The sequence below is a fragment of the Paracoccidioides brasiliensis genome, assembly GCF_000150735.1.
Source record: "Paracoccidioides brasiliensis Pb18 unplaced genomic scaffold supercont2.6, whole genome shotgun sequence".
Lineage (NCBI taxonomy): Eukaryota > Fungi > Ascomycota > Eurotiomycetes > Onygenales > Ajellomycetaceae > Paracoccidioides > Paracoccidioides brasiliensis.
This window is the reverse complement of record NW_011371363.1, coordinates 861,192-885,231: the sequence shown is the minus strand read 5'-3', so window position 1 is coordinate 885,231 and position 24,040 is coordinate 861,192. Positions and strand designations below refer to the sequence as shown.

Genomic DNA, 24,040 nt, shown 5'->3' with positions numbered 1-24,040 from the left:
AACATGCTGGCCAACTGGCTACGGAACAGCCCGCATTGTCCGCTCTGCGTCGAATATTTGCCGCTGTGGACTGGATAACCCACTAAGAGTAACATATTCCCTCTTTACCCCGGGGAAAAAGGGGAAAACGGGGAAGGGAGAGGGGTTGAGGTGCTTTGTATATAATATTTTGAACACCATGGCGTATTTCAATATCCTGTGGAAAATCCAGATTACCTCACGTATTTAGACTAAAGGACCACCGTTAGCCACACATGTCAACAGGGTGAGGCACCAGAGTAAATCATACCATGAAACGTTTGTGGAAATCAGAACGTAACAAATCCTAGATAAAATAATACGGTTAACACTTGCTCCCTGCATCGCCTAATCATGAAGTGAGAATGCAATCGTACATTAACAAATTCCTTCTTCCCCCTATTCTCCGTAGCCCGCGCCTGGTTTCTGAAAACAACATCGTCATCCCATCGCCGCTTGACATTGAAATCTTGCGGGTTAAGCAATGGATTTCCACGTGCAATATCCACCTCACGCTTCTCCCGCTCTTGCGCTTCACGTTCTTGTTCCTGCAATGGCCCATGTCAGTAATTATATCTGCCATCTTCATCACGGTAAATAAATGCATACCTCTTTTGCCTTCTGTTCAGATCGTTCCTTCTTAATTTTTTCCAGCTCCCGCATTAATTCCGCAGTCTCATCTTCATCGTCATCACTATTTCCCATTCAGCACCAGAACCTATATCACACAGCAATGGAGTGCAACTCACCTGTTCTCACTACTATCGCTCTCCGACTCATCTGAATCTGCATCTATATCTCGAGTCTCTTCCAATATACGCCTCCTCTTAGCTTCCGGATTCTCTATTTCTCCAGTATCCTCTTCGCCAGGACCATTTTCAAGTTGGCGTTTCGGTACGGACGGTTCGATCGCCGCTGTCGATGGCGACGAGGCAGATGTATTCTGGGAAATACCCTTCTTGGCAAAGTAGGCGGCTTCAGCTTTCAAAAGTTCAGCTCTCAAATCGCGTTTTTCATCCGCGTCGCCACCTTGACCGGGTTTTCTATTTGGATAGGGATGTTAGAGATGTTTGGAGGGATCCGGAGGGCTGAAAGTGCTGGAGGTTCATACCTGGTCTTCAGGAATGTATGCGCAGGGAGGAGACGTTGGTGATAAGCAGGGCCTCTCAGTGCCTCTTTTCCACGGGCCTATTTTAAATGTGAGCTTCTCGTGCTTATGCGATTGTCGCTGGTGGGAGCTTACGGGGTCAAAGGTTGGTCTATGAGCTGGCCAAGGGTTAGTGAAAAAGAGTTTTGTTTAAATGTGAAAGTTGTTCATACCTGTGGTCATTTGGGGCCTTGCGACAACGATAAAACTGACAAGAAGTGCAAATAAAATAATATGATGTGTAATAACTTTAGATGATTCTCCTGAGTGTTCTGTGCATGAGGTTTGAAGGTTGTATGCAAGGACCAGGAAGAATCACTCTTTGACTGTTTAGATGAAACTATGCCAAGAAAAGCTGATTAGTCATATTCATTAACATCCGACTAACTAATTAGTTAACTAACTTTAAGTTAGTTACCTGTTAAGAATCTCGATTCTTCAAAGCTTTAGTCAAAGGATTTAAATTTAGAGGAAGGATCAATCCTTCCTAGGTGTCAGAGAACCCTTTTATACTCATGAAATATTGTAGAAGCGTCTGAGTATGCTGAAGGAAGCTGTTATCTCAGTCAATGAACACACATTTATTAAGAAGCTCTCTATAAAAATATGCGCCTTCATGCTTTGAAATCTGCGCTGCCTGCTTATGATGTAATTCAGAAATGAATGCAAACATGTTCAAGCTTCAATTGAGCAAAACTAAATTCATTTAATTACACAGATTTACAGTGTATTTTCTTCCTTTTATTCAGTGTTATCTCTGAAAAATATACTTAAAATACTTTCATAATTGATGATATACTAGCATTATTTTATATATATATATATATATTTAAAGATATAAAACCTTATTTTAAATAAAAAAATATATAATTTTTACAATTATAGTAAAATTTAATAATATAATTTTATTAATTTTTAAAATAAAAATATTTATTTAATTTATTTATCTATTTATAATATTAATTTATATTATTAATATAATTATTTAAATAAATTTATATATTATTTATTATTATAATTATTTTTTTTTTATAAAAATAATAATAGTTTATATTTATAAAATTAAAAAATATTAAAATAAAAATATTAAAATATAATTATAATATATTATTAATAAAAAATAATTCTAATATTTAATACTTTTTTTTTTATTATAATTATTATAATTATCAATATAATTTTTTTAAATAATATTTTTATTTATTAAGTAATACTCATAATCTGTATTACAGCGCAATATGAGATAAGGTTGATCCGCTCCAATCCTCAACCGCCTACATATATCCGGCTGCTCGTTCATTCTTATATCTTAATCCTCAGTTTAGTATTCTCGTTGCAGCTACCTAGTAGATAGATGAATTGAGCTTTTATCTTATTACTATCATGCCTCTAGATCAAGCCATGACAATTTGTCTAGTTTCTCAGCATTTAAAACATGCAGACTTGAAGCCCTAATACTGTTATAGCATAGGTACTTGTAATATGAATTAAGATTGACTTACTCTGATTCTTAATCTTTTTTTACATTCAGTCACTTTTTCATTTCACATTTTAATCTTCAGTTTAGTATTCTCATTGCAGGCTACCTAGTTAAAAAGGTGAATTGAAGCTTTATCTTGTCATCTTGACTCTTGACTGAGCCATGACAAATATGGTTGCATTCTTAAATTAAAGCCTTAAGCAGTTCATTTTAGTATTGAAGATGAGGGTAGTATTACTAAATTACCAGATCAGATGGCTAGAAGTTACTTTAGCAAGCTCTGAAGAAGGGAGTACAATTCCTTGAATATAAGATCAACTAGGTGAAAATAAGATTGTCTCTTGTCCAAGTCTCTGCCATCCTCATTATTCAGTTGTCCTTTGAACATTTGAAGTATTTTTGAAACAAAATTTAATGGGGTTTATCCAAATACTGAGTGGGGCTAGTGGAGTGAGTTTGAAATTGTGTAAAGAAATTGAACCTTGACAAAACAGCTAACTATCCTTCGAATCCGTTTTGCCAACCTTGGAATTCACAATATCTCTCTTGTCACTTTTGCATGGAATCTGATATTTTGTCGTTGTAGAAAACTATACTCCGTACCCTTATTAAGTTATTGCTCTGTTGGCACAAAGAGCAAGAAGCTTGTAAATGTGTATTGTATTCATTACCGTATATCTATACCAAAATCAAAGTAAATAGGCTCTGATTGGATGCTTACCATACGGTACTAGTAATACAAATTTAGAGTTAGTACCGAACATACATATACAGTTGGACATGAGATATACCGTCCTGTATTATACTGTACAGTAACGGCTGGGTCAGTGCAAAACCGGCTGAGCCTCACTGGCGACTTACAAAACGTCCCACTGCGACAGATCGCTGGCCGATTAACGACAACGCTTTAACGAGAACATCCTTTTGATACGATATGGCATATACTAATGATTTTTCTATCTTGCGCTTTTGGGGAAATCAAACTTTGTAGAATAAACGCATAGCATACAACTCTTACTTGTTTGCCTGGAGGCTTACAATCCAGGCTTGACGCCAATCTCCTTTTCCACTAGCCACCATCCAATGCTTCGCTACCACCAAATCGCATCTATTTCACAGTGATTTTGCCATCTCTTTCCGCAACATGACAAGTGCAAGGCCGCCGGGGCATCATCCGTCCCCAGGAAGCGATGATGATTTCGTCCACATCGAACGCACGCCCTCCGTGTATAACTCCGGTCAGCGCCCTCCCGTTACAGATGACCATCTCCTAGAACAATACAATATCGACGATTCCGACGAACCCCAACCAAGAACGTCAGTATCGTATGATGCGTTTGTTGGGGGTGGGCATCCGGCACAGGCTGCTGGAGCGCACCATGCAGCGGGAGGTGTCCAAGCCTGTCTCCAGGCTCCACCCGGAGCAAGCCACTTCTACGGTGAGGGTGAAGCCAATCGAAACTATTCTCAGACCTCAGATTTGCACAACTACCAGCGATATTCAGATGACTTGAACGATTTTGATGATGTGCGGTCAGCCCAAGGTTACTATAATGACCAAAGTAACCTGCGCGGTGCTGTTCCTTTGAGAGATTCTCGGGCAAGGGATCGGAATAGCATAATGAGCCTGGGCGGCAGCTTGGTGGGGAGAGCAAAATATATGTTAGGCATGGGGCCTGAGTATTCAGAAATGGACTTACCCTTAACGGAAACGGGAGCCAGAGCAACGACAGTCGACACTGCAGGAACAGAAGATGACATTACAACTTCCAAGCCCAAGAAGAAATTCAGGGCTGGGGATTTCAAGTTTGGATTCGGGAGACGCAAGATTGATCCGTCGACATTGGGCCCCCGCATCATTATGTTTAACAACTCACCGGCTAATGCTGCAAATAAATATGTGGATAACCATATATCAACTGCAAAGTACAACGTCTTTACCTTTCTCCCGAAATTCTTATTCGAACAGTTCTCCAAATACGCAAACTTATTTTTCTTGTTTACCGCCGTCCTCCAGCAAATTCCAAACATCTCCCCGACTAATAGATATACTACCATTGCCCCTCTCATTATCGTGCTATTAGTGTCAGCTATAAAGGAGCTGATTGAAGATTTGAAGCGAAAATCATCAGACAAAGGCCTCAACTACTCGAGGGCGCAGGTTCTTAAGGGCTCGACTTTTGAGGCTACGAAATGGGTCGACATAGCAGTAGGCGATATCGTTAGAGTCGAATCTGAGGAGCCTTTCCCTGCGGACCTGGTCCTGTTAGCAAGCTCCGAACCAGAAGGTCTCTGCTATATCGAAACCGCGAACTTAGATGGCGAAACGAATCTTAAAATTAAACAAGCCATTCCAGAAACGGCCGATCTTGTCAGCCCCAGTCAACTCAGTAGGCTTACGGGAAAAGTCAAATCTGAACAACCAAATTCCAGTCTTTATACGTACGAGGCTACCGTGACGCTGCAGTCAGGCGGTGGAGAGAAGGAGTTCCCCCTTGCTCCCGACCAGCTCCTCCTCCGTGGTGCTACTTTGCGTAATACTCATTGGATTCATGGCATGGTTGTTTTTACTGGTCACGAAACAAAGTTGATGAGGAATGCGACAGCAACACCCATCAAACGAACTGCCGTCGAGCGCATGGTTAACATGCAAATTCTCATGCTTGTCGCCATCCTGGTTAGTCTCAGCTTGATCAGCTCAATCGGAGACTTGGTCGTTCGCATAAAATCCACAAGTCGACTCACCTACCTATATTACGGAAATGTCAATGCGGCTCAACAGTTCTTCTCCGATATTTTCACATATTGGGTCCTCTACTCTAACCTCGTCCCTATATCTCTCTTTGTTACCATTGAAATCGTCAAGTATTGTCATGCCTTCCTCATAAATTCCGATCTAGATATTTATTATGACACAACCGATACACCCGCCACGTGCCGCACCTCTTCCTTGGTCGAAGAGCTAGGCCAAATTGAATATATTTTCTCGGACAAAACGGGCACATTGACATGCAACATGATGGAGTTTAAGCAATGCTCTATTGGCGGCATTCAATATGCTGAAGTTGTTCCAGAAGACAGAAGAGCGATGGATGGTGATGATTCTGATACTGGGATGTATGATTTTAAACAGCTGAGCCAAAATCTAAAGTCACATCCCACCCGAACGGCAATCCACCATTTCCTTACTCTTCTCGCTACTTGCCACACTGTCATTCCTGAGAGGAAAGATGAAAAACCCGATGATATTAAATATCAAGCCGCCTCGCCCGATGAAGGAGCGCTAGTTGAAGGCGCAGTCATGTTGGGTTATCGGTTTACCAACAGACGGCCCAAGTCCGTTATCATCTCCGCCAACGGTGAAGAGCAAGAATTCGAGCTGCTCGCCGTCTGCGAATTCAACTCAACGAGAAAACGCATGTCCACCATTTTCAGGTGTCCAGACGGCAAAATTAGGATTTACTGCAAGGGAGCTGATACTGTGATCCTGGAACGTCTGCATGAGGATAATCCTATTGTCGATATCACTCTTCAACATCTTGAGGAGTACGCTTCCGAAGGTCTCCGGACGCTGTGTCTCGCAATGAGAGAGGTGCCTGAAGACGAATTCCAAAAATGGTATCAAATATTCGATAAAGCCGCGACAACTGTTAGTGGAAACAGAGCGGAGGAACTTGACAAGGCCGCAGAGATCATCGAGAAGGATTTTTATCTTCTCGGTGCCACAGCCATTGAAGACAGGCTTCAAGATGGGGTTCCAGATACAATCCATACCCTGCAAACTGCCGGCATTAAAATCTGGGTTTTGACTGGTGACAGACAAGAAACCGCAATTAACATCGGTATGAGTTGCAAGTTGATATCAGAAGACATGGCCTTGCTGATTGTCAACGAAGAATCTGCGCAGGGGACAAGAGAGAACCTTGCCAAAAAGCTGCAGCAAGTTCAAAGCCAGGCTAGTTCCCCAGATAGGGAGACATTAGCCTTGATCATTGACGGCAAATCTCTTACATATGCTCTGGAAAAGGATATGGAGAAGTTGTTTTTGGACTTGGCTGTTATGTGCAAAGCTGTCATTTGTTGGTATGTATTAACCCCCTTGCTTCTGTGGGTGGTTGTCACCTCAGTTGCCACTAGACTAACTCCGCAACTAGCCGTGTATCTCCGCTGCAGAAAGCACTTGTTGTCAAGCTTGTCAAACGCCATCTGAAAGCTTTGCTCCTTGCCATTGGCGACGGCGCAAACGATGTTTCCATGATCCAGGCCGCCCATGTGGGTGTCGGTATTAGTGGAGTTGAAGGTCTCCAAGCTGCCCGAAGCGCCGATGTATCAATTGCTCAGTTCCGCTTTCTTCGAAAATTGCTTCTTGTCCATGGCGCTTGGAGTTATCAACGCATTAGCAAAGTCATTCTGTATTCATTCTACAAAAATATTGCCTTGTATATGACTCAATTCTGGGTATGTTGCTTCACCAACGTTTCTACCTCTTTGAAGAATTTGTAGCCTTAACTAACATGCTCGCATGACAGTACTCATTTCAAAATTCATTTTCCGGCCAAGTTATTTACGAATCATGGACTCTGTCATTTTATAACGTCTTTTTTACCGTCCTTCCTCCATTTGCCATGGGCATTTTCGACCAGTTCATCTCCGCCCGACTTCTCGACAGATATCCGCAACTATACCAACTTGGCCAGAAAGGTGTCTTTTTCAAAATGCATAGCTTCTGGTCTTGGATCGGCAATGGCTTCTATCACTCTCTTCTCGCCTACTTCCTTTCACAGGCAATCTTCCTCTATGATCTTCCTCTCTCAAACGGCAAAATTGCTGGCCATTGGTTCTGGGGCACTGCACTGTACACAGCTGTCCTCGCCACAGTACTCGGAAAAGCTGCCCTAGTCACCAACATTTGGACCAAATACACAGTCCTTGCCATCCCGGGATCGATGATAATCTGGATGGTCTTCCTACCTATCTACGGCTTCACAGCCCCTAACATCGGCTCCGGCTTCTCGACAGAATACCTAGGTATTATCCCTAACCTCTTCCAGTCTCCTGTTTTCTGGCTCATGGCCATCGTGCTACCGGCCGTCTGCCTCGTGCGCGATTTCGCCTGGAAGTACATGAAGCGCATGTATTTTCCACAGGCGTATCACCACGTGCAGGAAATACAAAAATATAACGTGCAAGACTACAGACCGCGTATGGAGCAGTTTCAGAAAGCGATTCGTAAAGTGCGCCAGGTGCAGCGGAATCGGAAACAAAGGGGATATGCGTTTAGTCAGGCAGACGAGGGGGGACAGATGCGCGTTGTTAATGCTTATGATACCACTAGGTCTCGAGGGAGGTATGGGGAGATGGCGAGCTCGAGGCCTGTTGTATGATTATTGTTTTTCCTGGTGTTTGATGTTTAATTTTTGATCCTCTGTTGACAGGTGCTTTTTTTGTTTGACATTTCCCCTTTCTTTGCATATGCGTTTGTGGGCATTGAGGTAACTAATAACTAATGTGTCAGCATCCTGCCTTTGGCGTTTTATTTCCCCCTTGTCAGTTACATTTTTGTGTTTTTATTTGAAGTCCCCCTTTTTTCTCTTCTGCTCTTCATCACCATCCATCCTCTTTCAGTTTTTCTTTCTTTGTTCTAATTGTTTTTATAGCTTCAGAGGTCATCTCTTGCGGCACATCAGTTTTGATTCCTTTTTTGTGGCATAAAATCTACTTATCTGAACGTTTTTGTCTTGCCTTTATTACTTTCTTGCCTCCTTCACCTTTAACCATCTGTAAATAATGATTCTTTTGAGCCGCGCATTCTCTTGCCATATTATTACATCTTTTTTACATATGGAATTTGTTTTTAGTGTCGGTAATAGTAAAGTCCTGGTAATATATCTATCCGTATGATGTTCCTAATCATTCAATGAACTCGCTTCGCCCAATTTGATACTATTGAAATGAAACACAAAAGTGGATGAAAAGTAAAGGAAGACAAGGGGGGAAATAGATAACAAAAAGTCATGAACTAGCCACTCAATAGCACAGAGAGAAACCCCACCAACAATTTGGCCATTATAAGACAATGAGCCATCACATTTACCATCATCTTGTGCATCTCTCCTCTGGTGGTCTCCACCCCACCCCCATTCCCTCCAAAACAAACCTCTCCCTCTCTTGCCACGTTTTCCCCTTGCCCTCTAAATCAATAACCTGGCCCCCTTTACTGCGTGACCGCACTCCACTCGAATCGAACTTCCAATTATGCACCTTCTTCGCATAGCGGCGCAAGTCACGCTCAAACGTCGTGCCACCAGTCCATCCAACGATGGCGCAACCGATGGTACGCCAGGGTGAGATGATTATGTCCACACGGCGGTGCGGGTTCGGATTTCGATTGCTAGGTGCCTCATCCACATCGCCGCTCCCATCTTTTTCGAAGTGCGGGTCCTGCCAGACGACAAGGGCCTTATCTAGGGTATCGAAACGTGGCATACCACTCGTGTCCCCGCGGAAAGGGAGCGTCTGTTGTTCCCGATGTGAGTTAGTGAGATGTAAGGCGAGCGTATGGGTGATCCATCCTTCCTGCTCGAGGCTGACAACGACGTCATAGACGAGGTTGTGTGTCACTCTTTCGTTGCGGTGGGTGAGGATTAGATCTACGTCGCCACAGCGCTCCTTGCCGCGTCGGTAGCCGCCCACGATGATGCCCTCAATGGCCGCACCCTTGTAATCTTCTTGCGACTCGGGACGGACGAGTTTGGCGTGCCGTAGGACAGTGTCTGCGATGGACTCAACCTCGCTGCGTGGTATGCCATCCATAAATTCGTCAAAGTATTTTATTCCAATTTGCTGGACGCGGGACAGGCTATTCCAGCCTTGTTCGATGATGTCGTCGATGGTTCGCCAGTGATGTTGGTAGTAGAATTCGCGGGCTGTTTTGGCACCGACGCCCCAGATATTGCTGAATTTGTTGAGGACGCTGAGGACCGGGTCTGTATCCAGCTGGTTGGCCGACTCAAGTGTGCCATCACTGCTTTGGTTGAATTCTGAGAAAAGCGTGGCGATTTTGACTTCGCAGCCAGGAAGTGAGGAGACTTCTGTAGCAGATTTGAGAGGGTATGGGTATGCTGCGATGGAGGCGATGGCCGTGCTATACGCGCGAACTCCAATTTCATCGAGAGTTAGTTCTCTTATCTTTTTGATCTTGTCAAGCTGATTTATAAACGCTTCGTTGGGAGGGTGCAGAAAGGCAGATCTTTGGCAGGCATATATGAGATTGTTCCGCACCCAATCGGGGGTTCGTGGAGGGGCCTCAGCAGCTTCATGTTCTTCAGTAGTCTCACGGACAAGCTTGGGAGGGGGCTTTTGAATAGGAGGCCCATTGTCAGCTCTTCTGGCCAGACGAGACTTGATAGGAGTTGGGGATGAGGATGCTGCGTCTGCCATAGCCCGTTCCAATATTCCTTTTGAAGAACTCTCCCTTTGCTTCGAAGTAGACCGCGGGGTAGCCGGCTCAGAAGCAGGGTTGGAAACGGTTTCTGGGAATGACATATTGTCTGGCGGGGCAATCTTGCGTGCATGATAAACGATATAAGGTGCCAACGGAACAGCTCTCCCTGCTTTCAAAGACTCATCGAGCCACGAGAGCTTCAGAACTATAACCTCATCTTCCAATTCTGGCATGTGCAGACCAGCAGGTTGTGCCATCGAAGGGCCAAGCTCCCTCTTAAGGGATGTTTTTCCTTCTTCATTGATAACCGTATTCCCCTCCCCTGACTCCAAATTTAGATCGCTAAAAGTATGTTCTTGGGCTGGCTGTACATATGCATCCGGTTTAGCACCTTCAACTCGTCGCCGTTTTATTGCTCGGCTTTCACCCGAGGTACCGACAGCATCAGTTGATGGAGAAATTATCTCCGTCCAGAGGCCTCTAGATTGAAGCTCAAACACAGCACGTCTCTTCTGCGACACCTTGCCCAAGGCCAGCTTGGCCTCTGAGATATCATAGGTAAGTGGGGCGCCGCATCTTTCTAGCGTTTCCTCAATGACGTGCAACTCGTCCAGACTCAAATGAGTGGGCAATACAAATATAGAAGGAAGGTTGTCGAGTTTAGTTGTTCTAGACAAAGAGCTCGATGATGTAGATCGTGGTTCAGTATTTGCCATCACTCGTTAGATACGGTCTTGCCTACGCATTTGCAGTTTTGCCGGATTTTCCATTCGTTTGCCCAGAGGGTTTGCTCTGCATAGAGCAGGATGGGAGTATGCAGTGCTGAACGATGAGAGGGACGGGATGGGGACAATATATACGTATGAGAAATAGAGAGAAACAGATCAGGATAGCTATATGAGTTATATGCCTTGGATATTAGATCCATTCATTAGCAGGATCAGCTGCTTATCTGAAAGGGGGGAATATATACAACCCGATGCCTCAAGATGGGCATATGTTTCGCAGCAGCAGCAGCAGCAGCAGTAGCTCCGTCATTTCCGGGTCCCAAAGGTCGCGGATGGCGAGCAGCGAACGCATCGACCCAAACCACCATCCCAGCCGACTTAATTGCGGCTTCGACAAATAAGTTGGACCAATTAATGTCAAAGGCAGTCGACTTTCTCGACTCTTACGATGATGACATAAGCACATTATTTCTTTGGGGGAACTAACTAGTTAATGACGTCAGTGCCTCAGATCCGTTGTTTTTCATCGGGGGGTTAAAAAATTGTTGGAGATTCTAGATATTACAACTAGTTACCCTCCCATTCATGCATTTTGCGGTATTGTTGTGGAGAAAAGAGGGGTCGATTCCGCTGTTCCCACCAACCACAGCTATGGTGGTGTTTGCGTAAGATGCTCAGGATAACTAGTTCACTACAAGCAGCTCACCAAGCTTGAAGTCACAGGAGACAGACTATATAGACCACTAAGTTGCATGCAAAACGCTACATTCCAGAAGGGCGGTTTCGGCACCAGGCAGACAGTAAGATGCCGTGAAAGGAGTCAACATTTCTGCAGTCTTAACATTAAAAACGTACAAACCGTCTCTAAGGAAAGACATCTACCAATTTCTGTGATATGTGTTAATACACACGTATATAATACCTTTCCATGTTCATCTTTCCGTCACCCTCATCTCTCAATCCTGAATGAAAATTCATCCCAGTTGCTCCGCTTCCACTGATACCCTTACCCCTTTACTATCATCCCTTTCACTCCCCTTCAGCCGTCCTTCCCGGCATGCACAATGAGCTGCAGAACCCTCGTATCTTATCTCAGATCTACCATCATCGCCTCTCCCTTGTTCCAGCAGTCCATCTACCCCATCTGGCCCATCTCCTCCTCTTCCCTCCTCTTCCACTCTCCGCTGCGCAATCCATCTCCTCCAATACGGGTACACCACTACACTTAATCCGCCGAACAAAACAAAGCACGCACATATCGATCCGCCAATGACATCATAATACTCACCCGCAGTCTCCACGCCATCCCAGAATCTCCCCTTTGCCTCTGTGCTGTTGAGGATTAATGTGAGCAATTGAAGAATGCCGATCACTAGGGCCACGATCACGGTGAGGCAGGTTAAAACAATGGAGTAGTAGAGGAAAGCAATTGGGTTGCGTGGGTTACGGGTTGGCCGGGTTCCTGTCCACTCCGTCGTGGCCGTGGTCGTGGTGTCCTCTGCTTGCTGTAACGGGGAAGAAGGGAGCGAGAGTTTTGGTTGGAGAAAGTTTTTTGCTGGTTGGATGTACAGGGATAGAATTAATGCGCCGTCCATGGTGTCTATGAGGCACATTCCGGCTGTATCGGGCAGTATGTTTCAGCTCACGCATTCCATCAACTGGTTGGCAAATGACCATGAGAAAAAGTGAACTTGCCAGTGAAAAGAATTGGGAAGATGAGAATCAGCCATATACTCGTCCCGCGCGCGCCTTGAATAGAAGCGATTCCTAAGAGCGCAATTTCAGATGAGGTATCGAAGCCCAGGCCGAAGAGCACTCCCAGAGGGTACATTTTCCATGGTCTGTTGATTGCAAATCAGTTTACGTATAACATTGAAGAAGGGGAGAAAGAACAAAAATTCCTTCCAGGAAAGCATCCAGAAACGCCGTCCTTAGACGAATTATCAGCAAGGAGACGTTCAAAACCTACCGATCAATAATCTTAAACATCTGCTTCAACACCCTGAACAAAACACCGCCTCCCTCAATCTTCCACATCTCATCCTCCTCGCCTTGTTTCAAATTTAGTACTTTCTTCATCTGCTGCACGAGCTTATACAAAATATACGCATTCATGATACCGAGCAGTATCAAGAAGGCAGAACTGACTGAACTACCGATAATGCTGCCGACTTTGCTATACTTGTCGAATTTGGAAGAGACAGCCGCAGCGGTTCCCGCGACAACAATGGATGTGATTATTACAACGCTGCATATAGGGGAGGTTAAAATTGCACTATACAAAATAGAGAGAAAATCGAATAAATTGCTCAAGGTGAGAGAAAGGTAATTGGACTTACGTTGAATGCCCTAGGGAGAAATACGTCCCGACAGTGACTGGCCGTTGTCCCGTTGCCAGAAGACGTCGAGTCATGAGGTCGATGGCCTGTAGATTTGTTAAAGGGCGGAGAATTGAATGTATATATATATATATATATATAGGTATGCCGGGTTAGGTACTTCATTGCACGATAATTTAACATACCGAGATATGATCCGCATCGAGTGCATGCCTCAGGCCAAGGGTGTATGATAGAACAGATGTAGAGACCAGAGATCTATTACATTGGCAATTGCATTAGCATTTGTATCGAATGCGAAGCTTTTTCTACTTTTAATATATACTTGAACCCCCCAAAATTTCGTATACAGATACCGAAAAGCCCTTTTATTTCAAATCATATATTCGTACTTCAACATAGAAAAAACATAAATCACTTACGAATTGAAGCTCTGTATCATTTTCCCCCAAGGAAGAATCCGTTAACCAAACTTCTTTGCATTCCAACTCCACTTAAAAGCTCCTGGATTCCAATTCATTCCCGAGAAAGGGCCAATAAACACATACCAATACGATACCGACCGCTACCCATACCATTGCGTTAACCCCGGCAATCAACAATATAATTGCCAGAGCCGGCAGCGGAATCTTCCGCAAGCCCGGCACGCGGCTGTGTGAACGCCTCGCTTTACGAAGCAGGGAGCTCTTGAGGCTGAGTTCATTGTCCCCTGATTCTTCTTCCTCTCCCACTTCCTCATATCCTAGTTCATAGAAACGAGGGGGTAGAGCAGAGGTCGCCGTCACCACCACTGTCGGCTCTGGCATATTCGGGTATTATTATGAGGTAACTACGGAAGAGGCGGGACCGGGGTAGTTAGTTATCGGCGTGCGACTCACAACGAGTGGGGAAGAAGTTCACTGATCGAAAAAATTCAAAAAAAAAAAAAACACAAAAAAGGCGTAATTATCTGTTGCATGCTAATGCTAGTTAGTATTCGAGCAAATCCACCTGATTATGCTTTAAGGGTCGAGAATAACAGATCCACCAAGTAAGTAACCCAATAGCGACCCAAAATAAATAATGCCCTACTATTAACTAGTTGACTTGCTTTGCTTGTGCTTACTTTTGTGCTCATTGTGCGGAAGATGGGGGTTCAACGCCAAGGCGGGCCCCTCCTAAGATGCGGCCTAGCTTAGTTACGTGAACCCTCGATGGGGCCCTGCACCAATAGCTCTCCGCAGACTTGCTACAACTCCTGACAGCGCTTTTTGAGCTGTTGTAAACTACAGATTGTTTATCAATTAGTGCTCTAAATGAAGCCCTGAATAAAAGCCCCAGCTTGTTTTACATCTTCTCTCTGTAGAGCTTTTTCAGATCAAGGGGGGTTGTTCGCCTCAGAGACGTCTGATTGGTAGGCTTTCGTTGCCAGCCACGGCCCTTAATCATGCGCCAAGTTCGGGCGTACGGGTGAGGGATAAAGGGTGGGGTTTTGACCATTGAACTACATAAACATCCTGCCAAAACCTATTATTCTCTTGGTAAGAAGAATGAAGTCTAGTTAACTAAGTTAGTTAACTAACTAGTTAGTTGGTTAAACCAGGGAACCATTGCAGTGTGTCTTTGTATTCACTACACTAACAAGGTCTTTTCTCTTTAATGTAACATTAAACCATTTGTGAGATGGAAACTTAAACATCCAAGTTTATGTATTACTTAGCCCTCTATGTCGCTTTGACTCTAGATACTGATCTCTATGTTTATATCTCTCATAAAGTTCGCCTCTCTCAGTTCTTCCTTCATAATAATTACAAAGAATGGTTGAGTTGCGGAAGCGCAAAGCTCTCACAGAGCCTTCTAAACCTGTCGAGACAAACATCAGAGCCAAAAAAATCAAGAAAACGCCGATCGAATCTGATATTACTGCTTCTACTGCTTCAGCACCCACAAGAGAGCTTACGAAGACTGAGACGACGGCTGAGACTCCGTCACTGAGGAAAGTACCGAAAGTTGGTGACACAATCAACCTCGATGAGATCGGAGTGAATATATCGACTCATGATGGAACTCCAACAACACTGAAGTCTCTGATTGAGCAGAGCACCTCAGGTGTTGTTTTGTTTACCTATCCTCGCGCCTCAACACTGGGTTGTAAGTCGATCATTGCTCTTTTCTAGATTTTAACTTGACTTGGACATGAGCGGGCGGGGTGGTCCACTCTTTGATGATTATGAGAGTACTCTCTGATAGCATATATAATATATATAATCTCCCTTCCAAAACCTGCTGAACCGGGCTAATAAATAATTGAATTTAAAGGCACAACCCAAGCCTGTCTTTTCCGCGACCGTTACGACAACCTTACATCCACAGGATTGTCGATTTTTGGACTTTCAACCGATTCCCCCAAAGCCAACGCGAACTTCAAATCCAAGCAGAATCTCCCGTATCCTTTGCTCTGTGATCCAACCGCCAGTTTGATTGATGCTCTCGGTTTGAAGAAGGTGCCCAAGGGAACTGTTCGCGGAGTATTTGTAGTGAGCAAGAAAGGCAAAGTTCTTCTTCTAGAACCAGGTGGACCGGCTGCCACTGTAGATGCTGTTCAGAAGCTGGTGAGAAGCAGTTAGAGATTAATCTTATTTCTTGCCTTTTAAGTTAAAATAATTCTTGTAGTGTTTACCAGCTGCAGAGTGCTTAAAATTTGAGAGGATTGATTAATCTTTTTTTTTTTTCCATTCTATTTTCCGAATTTCTTATTTATCTGTTTTGATAAGGTAGAAGTTATTTCACTATAAGAGATCATTTAAAGTAGTTTAACATCAAAGTAAATAGCAATTCAATTTTTTATAATTAGAAGACTTTATATTCAAAGTTATAAATAAAACACTTAACATGCAAATAGTTAAAAAGTTTAGACTTTATTTATTATAATGAAATACTTTAAAATGATTATTATTTTATTATTTATTTAAAATATATATACTTAATGATTATAATATTTACTTAATTAAACTAAAATTTAATTATTTTATCAATTTAAATATATAATATTTAAAAATAAATATATTATTAAAATATAAGTTAGATTAAAATTCTCTTATTATAATAAATATTTTAATTATATTATGCTAAAAAATTTTATTTAATAAATCTTTTATTACCCTATTAAAGACAGAGAATAATTCAATATTAAAGATTATCAATAATTTTTAAAACTCTACATTAACTTAACTACTTAGAATTCAATCAATATTCAAATCTTTTTCATTCCTAGCCGAGAAAGCTGTATAATATCTAAAGCTATTGAAAAGAACATTATTGCATAATTAAATTCTAATAACAGAAGTGATGAGAATGAAGATATGACTGTAAAAACTCGTATATAGATTAAACTTCAAAGATTTGACAAAAAGACTTCACTTGAATAAGAAGCAGCAGGATCAGGGAGATCAAAGTCTAATTTAACAGCTTAATTAACTATAAGAGAAGGTTAGGAGCATGGAGGCTTGAAAATCAGCAGCAACAGAATATTCAGGCGTACTTTGAACACTTAACCTGTATGTAGCGATATAATGAATTAAATAAGCCTCCCAGATTAAATTGTTATAACGGTTTTACTGTATCGGTTTTGATGGCCACTCTTTGATTAATATCCAACACCAAGAAGCAGTCTGTCGGTCGGAATTACGATCCTCCAGGCTATGTATGACATAAGCAACGCCATCAGTCTCCAAACCGTCCAACAGCGACGTTGAAAATAAAGAGCAGAAATATACACGAGTACATCCAATTCATTAATCTTGTCGCCTGCCACAGCTATTCTGGGATGCGACCAACTCATATGTTGAGAGCGGTAAAGTCCGCGAATGCTATTCCTGTCAACAAGGTAACAAAGCACAGTTGCTGAGCATCTCCGTTCCTTCTCTCTTAACCCGCTTATGCTGATATCCTTTTGAATTCCCAAGAAATACACCCTTCAATCCACCGGTATCTGGGAGACTTTGCGACGGATATTTGCCCTCGACCCAAATCGGTCAAATGGCGTCCCATTGAACCCGCAATTCCGCAATCCTACCCCGGGTGCTCTCTCCCCACAGTCCTACGATGACCCCGTCACGATTCCCGCTGGCGACATTGCGGACAACCCATACTGGAAACGGGATACCCGAAGAAATTACGCCCGCCCAAGTGTATTGAAGCAGGTGGATGTTGTCGGACTTCTCACGGTGGGGAGTGAGGCGGCGCCAAAGTCAGATGTACTTGAGATTGGGGATGCGGGAGCCCAGCAACTGGTGGAAGTGAAGCAAAAGGGAGAGGAACATGGCCTAGCTGCATTTTTTGAAAAGGAGAAGAAAGTGGAGGGTCTGCTGGGCCCTCAGGGGTTGCCACCTAAGCCTGCCAACTTGAACCCGGTATCGAGATATGAGATGGCTCCTGCCCAGTCATATCCACCGCAGTAAGCCTACTCTGTGAAGGGATGAGTTATAGCTCCGCTAACGAACTATCTAGGTTTCCATGCCGTACTTTCGTATAATTCTGTGCCAACTCCAGTTTAGTTCGTATTATAGAGGCAAATGAACACAATTTTCAATGCTTATTTTTCTCAGAGTGCTAGCAATTGTGCTAATTGTGTTTCCATGAAGACCTCCTGCTTCAAAAGTTGAATATATGTCTTCGTTTCAGATGACTTTTGAATGATTTGCATCCTGTCTGACCACATAATGAACATGGTGAATATTCTTTTCCTATCCCTCAATGCTGTAGCTTCTCATCATTCTTTCGCAAACTGGTAAGATAGATAACCACATGAAGTCTTAAGTCTTCTAGCACGCCCTCCCGGAAATCCAGGCCGGGGATATATCTATTCCTCCCATGTATAATAAAAAGGATGAAACCGTGTCGCAAGGAGCGGCAGACGAATAGTCCTTAAGCTCTCCCGAAATTATTACATGGCAGTTTGCAAAGGCATCCAAGAGGGACGGCCAATTCAATTCAATGCCACAGGTTAAAACTAAAGTGACTTCCACTCCGAAGGCAACCATACCCAAAAGTTACTGAAGCTGGAACCGTACCCTCTCTACACTTTCCTTCGTGTTAATAAATGCATATTCAATTCTTGGGGTGGATGTTCTTGCATTACAACCCTCCTGACCTGACAATGTCGCTCCCTGCGCTGATTTCTGATCTGCTCATCTCCTTGTCAATCCTCCCCAAAATATTGTCCTCGCCCCTGTTGAGTTTTCTTTCATCCCCGAAAACTAAATTCACTGTATTCTTCTCCCCAGAGTTTGATGCGAATCCACCACAGATAAAGTGACAAGCCCAGAACCTTCTCTTTTACCAGAATGTAATTCTTCAGTCTCTATTTGTTTTGTGACATAGAGAATATATGGTATTTAATAACTGTTGAGCCAAATGCAGATTACAATAATAATTATGATATTTTTTTTCTCTCTTTGTATTTTTTGTTATTTGAAAAAGCCATATGCAATGCCCCGAACTGCATTCGGCATCACTACAAAAGACATACACATAGGACATATTTTCCTGTGATGTAGCAGCAAAGGAAACTCAAGGCAACCCATTTATTTATACATAACCCAATATACAAATTTGGAGTTGAACTCCCCTCCTCCCTTAATCAAGCAAAACAGGAGACATAAACCAGTTAAACCTCTAATCAAAGGGGTTGGTTCTCGTGCCCCACCAGGTGAGGAACAAGCTCAATCCAACAGTCTCGAAGACTCTTGCCACGGCGCCCACTGCAATAGTATCCAACGGCCGTTTCTCCGTAACGACTTGTGAAATAAACTGTGTAGGGCTCGAGTTAGTCGCCGAACAGCAAAGCAGGCAGCTTCGAAAAAAGAGTGTAACGAAAATGTGAAGTGCTCACAGATGGGGCGGAGCTAGCAAAGAAAATCAAGCTCCCCAAGTACGCAGCACCCTTGTAAGTCAACGTTCCCGTGGCGTTAATGAGCGCAGCGACGCCATAGGTCTGTACAGCGCTGCCGACTAACGAACTGCTCCATGCCGCTGCGGCTGATGCAGTTTCCTTGGACTTGAAGAATTCTTCTTTTGAGTTTGCGGCCTGCGCACGGTGGTAGGTGTCCCCGAATACAGGGGCTAGGACACCCAACGACGCAACATGGTTGAAGACGGTGCCCAAGGCGATGGCGGAGGGTTTAACAGGAGGGAAATCTGGGGTTGGATGGGTCAGTAAAACGGCTAGTCTCGTATATAGGTCTCATTCGGATGAACGAAGAGATGAATGCAAGAGATATTATTGGTAAAGAGGGCATGGTGGAATTGGACGGGGAAGCAATATGGCACACATACAGTGAAGAATAGCCATTGTAAATGTTATAGGAAAAGGGAACAGTTCAGATAGAGAGATAGTTAGGGTACTTGGAAATGGGATTTCTTCGTTTGGAGTAGATGAGTGCCGATACTTGGGGAGGAGAGAGCATCCTCGAAGCGCTTATATAGTAAACTGAAGGCAAATAACGAGACCGCGATGGGGTTGCTAGTTTCTCATCGGACCATGGGCAGAGCAGGCAGACTTGGTTGGGCGGAAATGATGACGTTGCTATGACACAGATTAACTTAAAACTGACTCGGGCGCCCCAAGGACAAACTGACCGCGGAGGACAAGTGGGTCGCTCGAAGGTATTTCGTTAGAGTTACCTCGTCCTGCTGGAGTTTATGATTGGGCATAACAAACTACGTATATAACTTAGCTATGAATAAAGAGCTGTAAATAAGCATGGGATGTCGTAGTTAGTGGCCATGCCTTCGCCTTAATTTAATACATCTATTTACACAGAAGTTATCAGATATAATTTATAACTCGGGCTTAAAAATGACCTCCGGATATCTATCTTGGTGTGCGTAACTTTGTAGCTGGCAATTGGTATAGCGACGGAAGAGAGATCTACCCAAAGGGAAACATGTTTTCTTGGGTTATTAACTACTAACTAGTTAGATATAGTTACGTCAGGTATGTACCCAGACAGCAGTTAACTAACTAGTTGACAGTGACAGATGGGGATGACTGCGGATACGCTGTAAAACTATCCCGGTATGTACGCCTCCATTTCCTCCCAGGCGGGGGCAATTGGGAATAGCCTGCCGTACAAGAGAACAAGCTGTCATGAACACTTCTTATATCGTGTCGAATGATCTCATGTCATTTGAGACCTTTCGATTCCTGTCACCCCACAAGACCAAAATATAAATGGTAGTTATGTCATGCCAGCTCTGGCGATCCTATATTATTATTATTATTATTATTATTACTATTTACCATCTCTACGCCCTCTACGCGCTCTCAATAGCATCTGCGACATGATGAAATGGCAAACGTCCTCATCAGCCCAGTATGAGAGATGACTGGCAATGCTGGCAATAAGGGATATATCAAATGCCCCTCTGTCGTTACAGTTAGTAAGTTAGACCCTTAACAAAAATGGAAAGTATCAAGCAACTTGTATAACAAAATTACAACGGGGAGTAATATCGTACTCTTGTATACTGTAGTCAACGCGTCCATTGGAATTCAATGCACGAACTTTTGCTTCTTCAAGCCTTATCTTCCGTGCGCGGCTTTCAGCCTCCATCTCTTCAAAAGATGAGGAGGACCCACCAGATATGTCGATCGACGAGCCTCTGGTTTTCTGAAATCCATCATAGAGCGTTTCGATATTCGCATCAATGAGGGTCGGATATTTTTGAGATCGGTTCGCCGTGTTGGCCACATCGCCGCTTGTCGTCTCTGGCTGTTCGCTATCCAACTCGGATCCTGTACTATCTGACTTTTGGTGTCCTCCAGCGGTCTGTTGGGGTTTAGAACCTTCACTCAAGCCTAGGCTACGATTTAACAGACTGCTCGCAACCCCTGAGGCAAAGTTGGACCAAAGCGATCCAACGCTTTGACCAACTCGAGTACTGATGTTGGTGAGACTCTGACTTGACGCGCTCCAGATTGTACGCTTGATGAACGGCAGTGGTTGAGGTTTCAGTGCAGCCATGGCCGGGGATATTAATGGTTCGATGCGATAACTAATAGGATCGGATGGGTGAAAGATGTTGAAAAGCTGATCACATTTTGGCGACGACACTGAATTCGTGAAATTAGGGCATCCGCTCGAGTCCATTCGGGATGTTTCTGTTGAGATGGGGTTCTGCGGTGCGTGCGGAAGCCTTGAACTTCTCAACTTCCGTGCCGCAATTGTCTTGCCCCTGAGCATCTGGAAAAGGGCAATTGGAGAACCAAGGCAAAAAAAATCAGAGCACTCAAAGTCCAAAGGAAAAGATTCGGATTTATGATCGTCGGATGTTCTGCTACGGGAGCCGCGATTCGTCGACTTGACATGTGTGGAATTCTCTGACTGATGGCAGAGGATATCGAAAAGTATTGCGCTGCCAAGGGAATGACCGCAGAGGCTGACAGAACCTTTAAAATTAGGATTGCGAGCCTTGAAAAGCTTGTATATGCGATTGCATTCCCTCTGCACGATTCCCGCTATATGTTCTCGGTAGGCACTCTGGTAAAGCAGAACATCCATCGCCAAATCTGTGATAAGATTTCGGACTGCAGGAACCCCTTCCAGCGTAATATCAGCTAGACTAGGATATTGTTCATCTTCAGCTGTCATCATATCAGCGGCGGCAAGATCGAGTTCTTTTCGATTTTGCTTGAGGCCTTGTTTCGGGAAGTCAAGCAAATGCCTCCAACACACAGGAAGGACCTGGACACGACAGTTCTTCAGTTCTGTTCCAACTTCGGAGTTAAGAGCCTGTAAATCAGGAGACGCGGCGTAGACACTCTTCAAGGTCTTCCGGAGTGTATTAACGTCGTGCACAAAATTAATACTATCCAAGCGCAATCCCAATCTCTGGCCAATTCCATGGGTAACAAGAATAAGATGGTCAATTTCCCTTTCTCCGTCCTCGCCTTCAACCTCTCCTGAATCCTCCATCTCTTTCTCCTCCTGCTTTCGAGCCTCCTCTTCCAGTTGTTCGTCATCTTGCGGTTCCCCAGTTAGAGACGACATCTGACGCTGTAGTGGGCTTCTCTGACGCTCCAAGGAGGCAAGCGGCTGCTCCTGAACTTTGTCATCTAGCATAGACAGCGAAGTCAAAGAACCTGCGGGACCCGATCGTCGCTTGCTCGATTTATTAAGGTCCTTATGGGTTATTTCACCACTTTTCCCGTCTGCTGGTTCTTTAGATTTCTTGCTTTCCGAATACCCGCGGACGATTTTCGTTCCCGCAGGAGCACCTAGTCGCTGGTATACGGTATTACTCATCCGGGACATGAAATCATCAGACATAAGCCACACGGTAGACGCATCCTGGTAAGCAACGGTGTTGTTCATATAGGATCCAAAAAGACGGTAAGTTAGATTTACAGTATTGGGCAGAGATGAAGTCGACTCCGCTCCGCTTCTCGCTGCATCCATACTCTCTGTGCTGCATTGGTCGGGACTGGGGTTCGATTCCGCTTTAGTGTCATCTGAGTTTGGCGACGTATTTGGTAATGGATTGCTCGGACCCCGTTCGCGCTGGATGTTCCAAGGTTTCACTTTCAAATAGCCCTCCTCCAGCTGAGTTGCAAGATTCTCATCACACGGGCGAAGCGTTGAGCCTTCCTGAAAGAACCAGGTGCCACGTCTAACCTCATATATCGGTCCCAACCAGTAGGCAGGGCCTAGTTCTCTGTTCTGAACGTCGACATCGAATAAGAAGTCTTCGTTGACAGGGACCTTGACATTTTGGGGAGGGTCACCTGTCGAGACGCCATTTAATTTGGATGAATTGCCCGCATCTTCTTGGTCTGCAAGATTTTGGAAAGCAGCCTCTATAGACTGAGAATCTCGAATCGAAAAGGGAACAAATTTCTTGGGTGATGCCTGAAATTTAGGAGCCGGAGCGTTTGAATCTTTCCCCCAGAATGACTCTTTTGACTTGGGCATATCAACCGCGTAGAACCACCTAGGTTTTAGAGGAGGGCAGTCTTTTGGATAACGAGCTGCGCTGATGCGGTGGATATGGGATACGGTATGGTCGCGGCCTTGCGACCTCTGCAAACCGGATTTCGCATTCTCAGACTCGGCAGCCTTGGGTTGCGGTGTTGAGCTTCGGGATATGTTCCGCGGAGAGGCGGTGCCAAAGTTGGAAGCTTTCTGCTCTGGAATGTGCATCGGTCCCCAACGCCCCCGGATAGCTAGCCGCAGCTCAGCCAAGCCGATGGGACAGAGCCGGGTATAGCGTTGACCTGGGAAGAAGGCGGAATAATAGTGTGCCAGCGTGTAAACGAATATGGCTTACGAGGCAAGCTGTCAGGAACTTGATCTTATTGTGCAGCAACAATCACACTTTTGGGGCTATGTTCTCGAACCAGGAGCAGTAAGGTAGGATGCCAGTAGCAAACCTGTAGTATATCCTGTGTATATTAAGCAGCTCAAACAAAACTCTGCTGCCTTCAGTTGGAATTGTATGGTCGTTACATGCGGCTGTGGGATGTTGGATGTGCCCTCAATAATGACGTAGCTGCACGTATGGTACAGTAAAATACAATATTTTGGGCGAAAGTCCTGCTGCCTGTTGTGGTATTGCCTGAACATAGATTACCACAAGTGAATTACGTAACCACCTGCCACTTTCCGGCTTTCCTTCACTCCGCCGTATTTGGCGCATATATTTATATGTTGTCAGTCCACAGGATTTCCTTTGCTCCAACTACAGAGTACGTGCTCTCTGAGAATTTAAAGCCTTCCCCCATCAACATTGTATCCTGTGTCCGCGCCCGCTGTTGAGGTTTTGTCGTTTTCGGAATACGCACTGTTGGACCGTGGCAGCTGAAACCGCTCCACAATCTCATATCTAACTACCCCCCCGCCAATC

At 44.1% G+C, this 24,040-nt stretch overlaps 7 protein-coding genes across 7 annotated transcripts; 3 read left to right on the top strand and 4 right to left on the bottom strand.

Annotated features, from left to right (window-relative positions):
• Positions 1–283: 283 nt before the first annotated feature.
• Positions 284–1,348, bottom strand: PADG_05348 (pre-mRNA-splicing factor cwc15; the record flags this gene model as incomplete). Its single annotated transcript, XM_010762399.1, has 7 exons — positions 284–325; positions 396–566; positions 628–712; positions 768–1,061; positions 1,130–1,206; positions 1,262–1,284; positions 1,339–1,348. 7 exons carry the CDS (start codon positions 1,346–1,348, stop codon positions 284–286), a joined length of 702 nt encoding a protein of 233 aa, XP_010760701.1.
• A 2,441-nt stretch (positions 1,349–3,789) lies between these two features.
• On the top strand, positions 3,790–8,029 carry PADG_05347 (aminophospholipid-translocating P4-type ATPase DRS2; the record flags this gene model as incomplete). The annotated part of the gene is made up of 3 exons (XM_010762668.1): positions 3,790–6,728; positions 6,800–7,103; positions 7,175–8,029. 3 exons carry the CDS (start codon positions 3,790–3,792, stop codon positions 8,027–8,029), a joined length of 4,098 nt encoding a protein of 1,365 aa, XP_010760970.1.
• Positions 8,030–8,741: 712 nt separating this feature from the next.
• On the bottom strand, positions 8,742–10,805 carry PADG_05346 (uncharacterized protein; the record flags this gene model as incomplete). Its single annotated transcript, XM_010762667.1, has 1 exon — positions 8,742–10,805. One exon carries the CDS (start codon positions 10,803–10,805, stop codon positions 8,742–8,744), a length of 2,064 nt encoding a protein of 687 aa, XP_010760969.1.
• A 986-nt stretch (positions 10,806–11,791) lies between these two features.
• Positions 11,792–13,962, bottom strand: PADG_05345 (uncharacterized protein; the record flags this gene model as incomplete). Its single annotated transcript, XM_010762398.1, has 7 exons — positions 11,792–12,435; positions 12,492–12,658; positions 12,787–13,065; positions 13,157–13,242; positions 13,342–13,414; positions 13,579–13,589; positions 13,705–13,962. The coding sequence occupies 7 exons, from the start codon at positions 13,960–13,962 to the stop codon at positions 11,792–11,794; spliced, it is 1,518 nt and encodes a 505-aa protein (XP_010760700.1).
• Positions 13,963–14,952: 990 nt separating this feature from the next.
• On the top strand, positions 14,953–15,853 carry PADG_05344 (thioredoxin peroxidase DOT5; the record flags this gene model as incomplete). Its single annotated transcript, XM_010762397.1, has 3 exons — positions 14,953–15,286; positions 15,455–15,747; positions 15,809–15,853. 3 exons carry the CDS (start codon positions 14,953–14,955, stop codon positions 15,851–15,853), a joined length of 672 nt encoding a protein of 223 aa, XP_010760699.1.
• A 1,108-nt stretch (positions 15,854–16,961) lies between these two features.
• On the top strand, positions 16,962–17,595 carry PADG_05343 (uncharacterized protein; the record flags this gene model as incomplete). Its single annotated transcript, XM_010762396.1, has 2 exons — positions 16,962–17,021; positions 17,101–17,595. 2 exons carry the CDS (start codon positions 16,962–16,964, stop codon positions 17,593–17,595), a joined length of 555 nt encoding a protein of 184 aa, XP_010760698.1.
• Positions 17,596–18,811: 1,216 nt separating this feature from the next.
• On the bottom strand, positions 18,812–23,337 carry PADG_05342 (uncharacterized protein; the record flags this gene model as incomplete). The annotated part of the gene is made up of 4 exons (XM_010762395.1): positions 18,812–18,946; positions 19,029–19,333; positions 20,439–20,563; positions 20,657–23,337. The coding sequence occupies 4 exons, from the start codon at positions 23,335–23,337 to the stop codon at positions 18,812–18,814; spliced, it is 3,246 nt and encodes a 1,081-aa protein (XP_010760697.1).
• Positions 23,338–24,040: the final 703 nt, after the last annotated feature.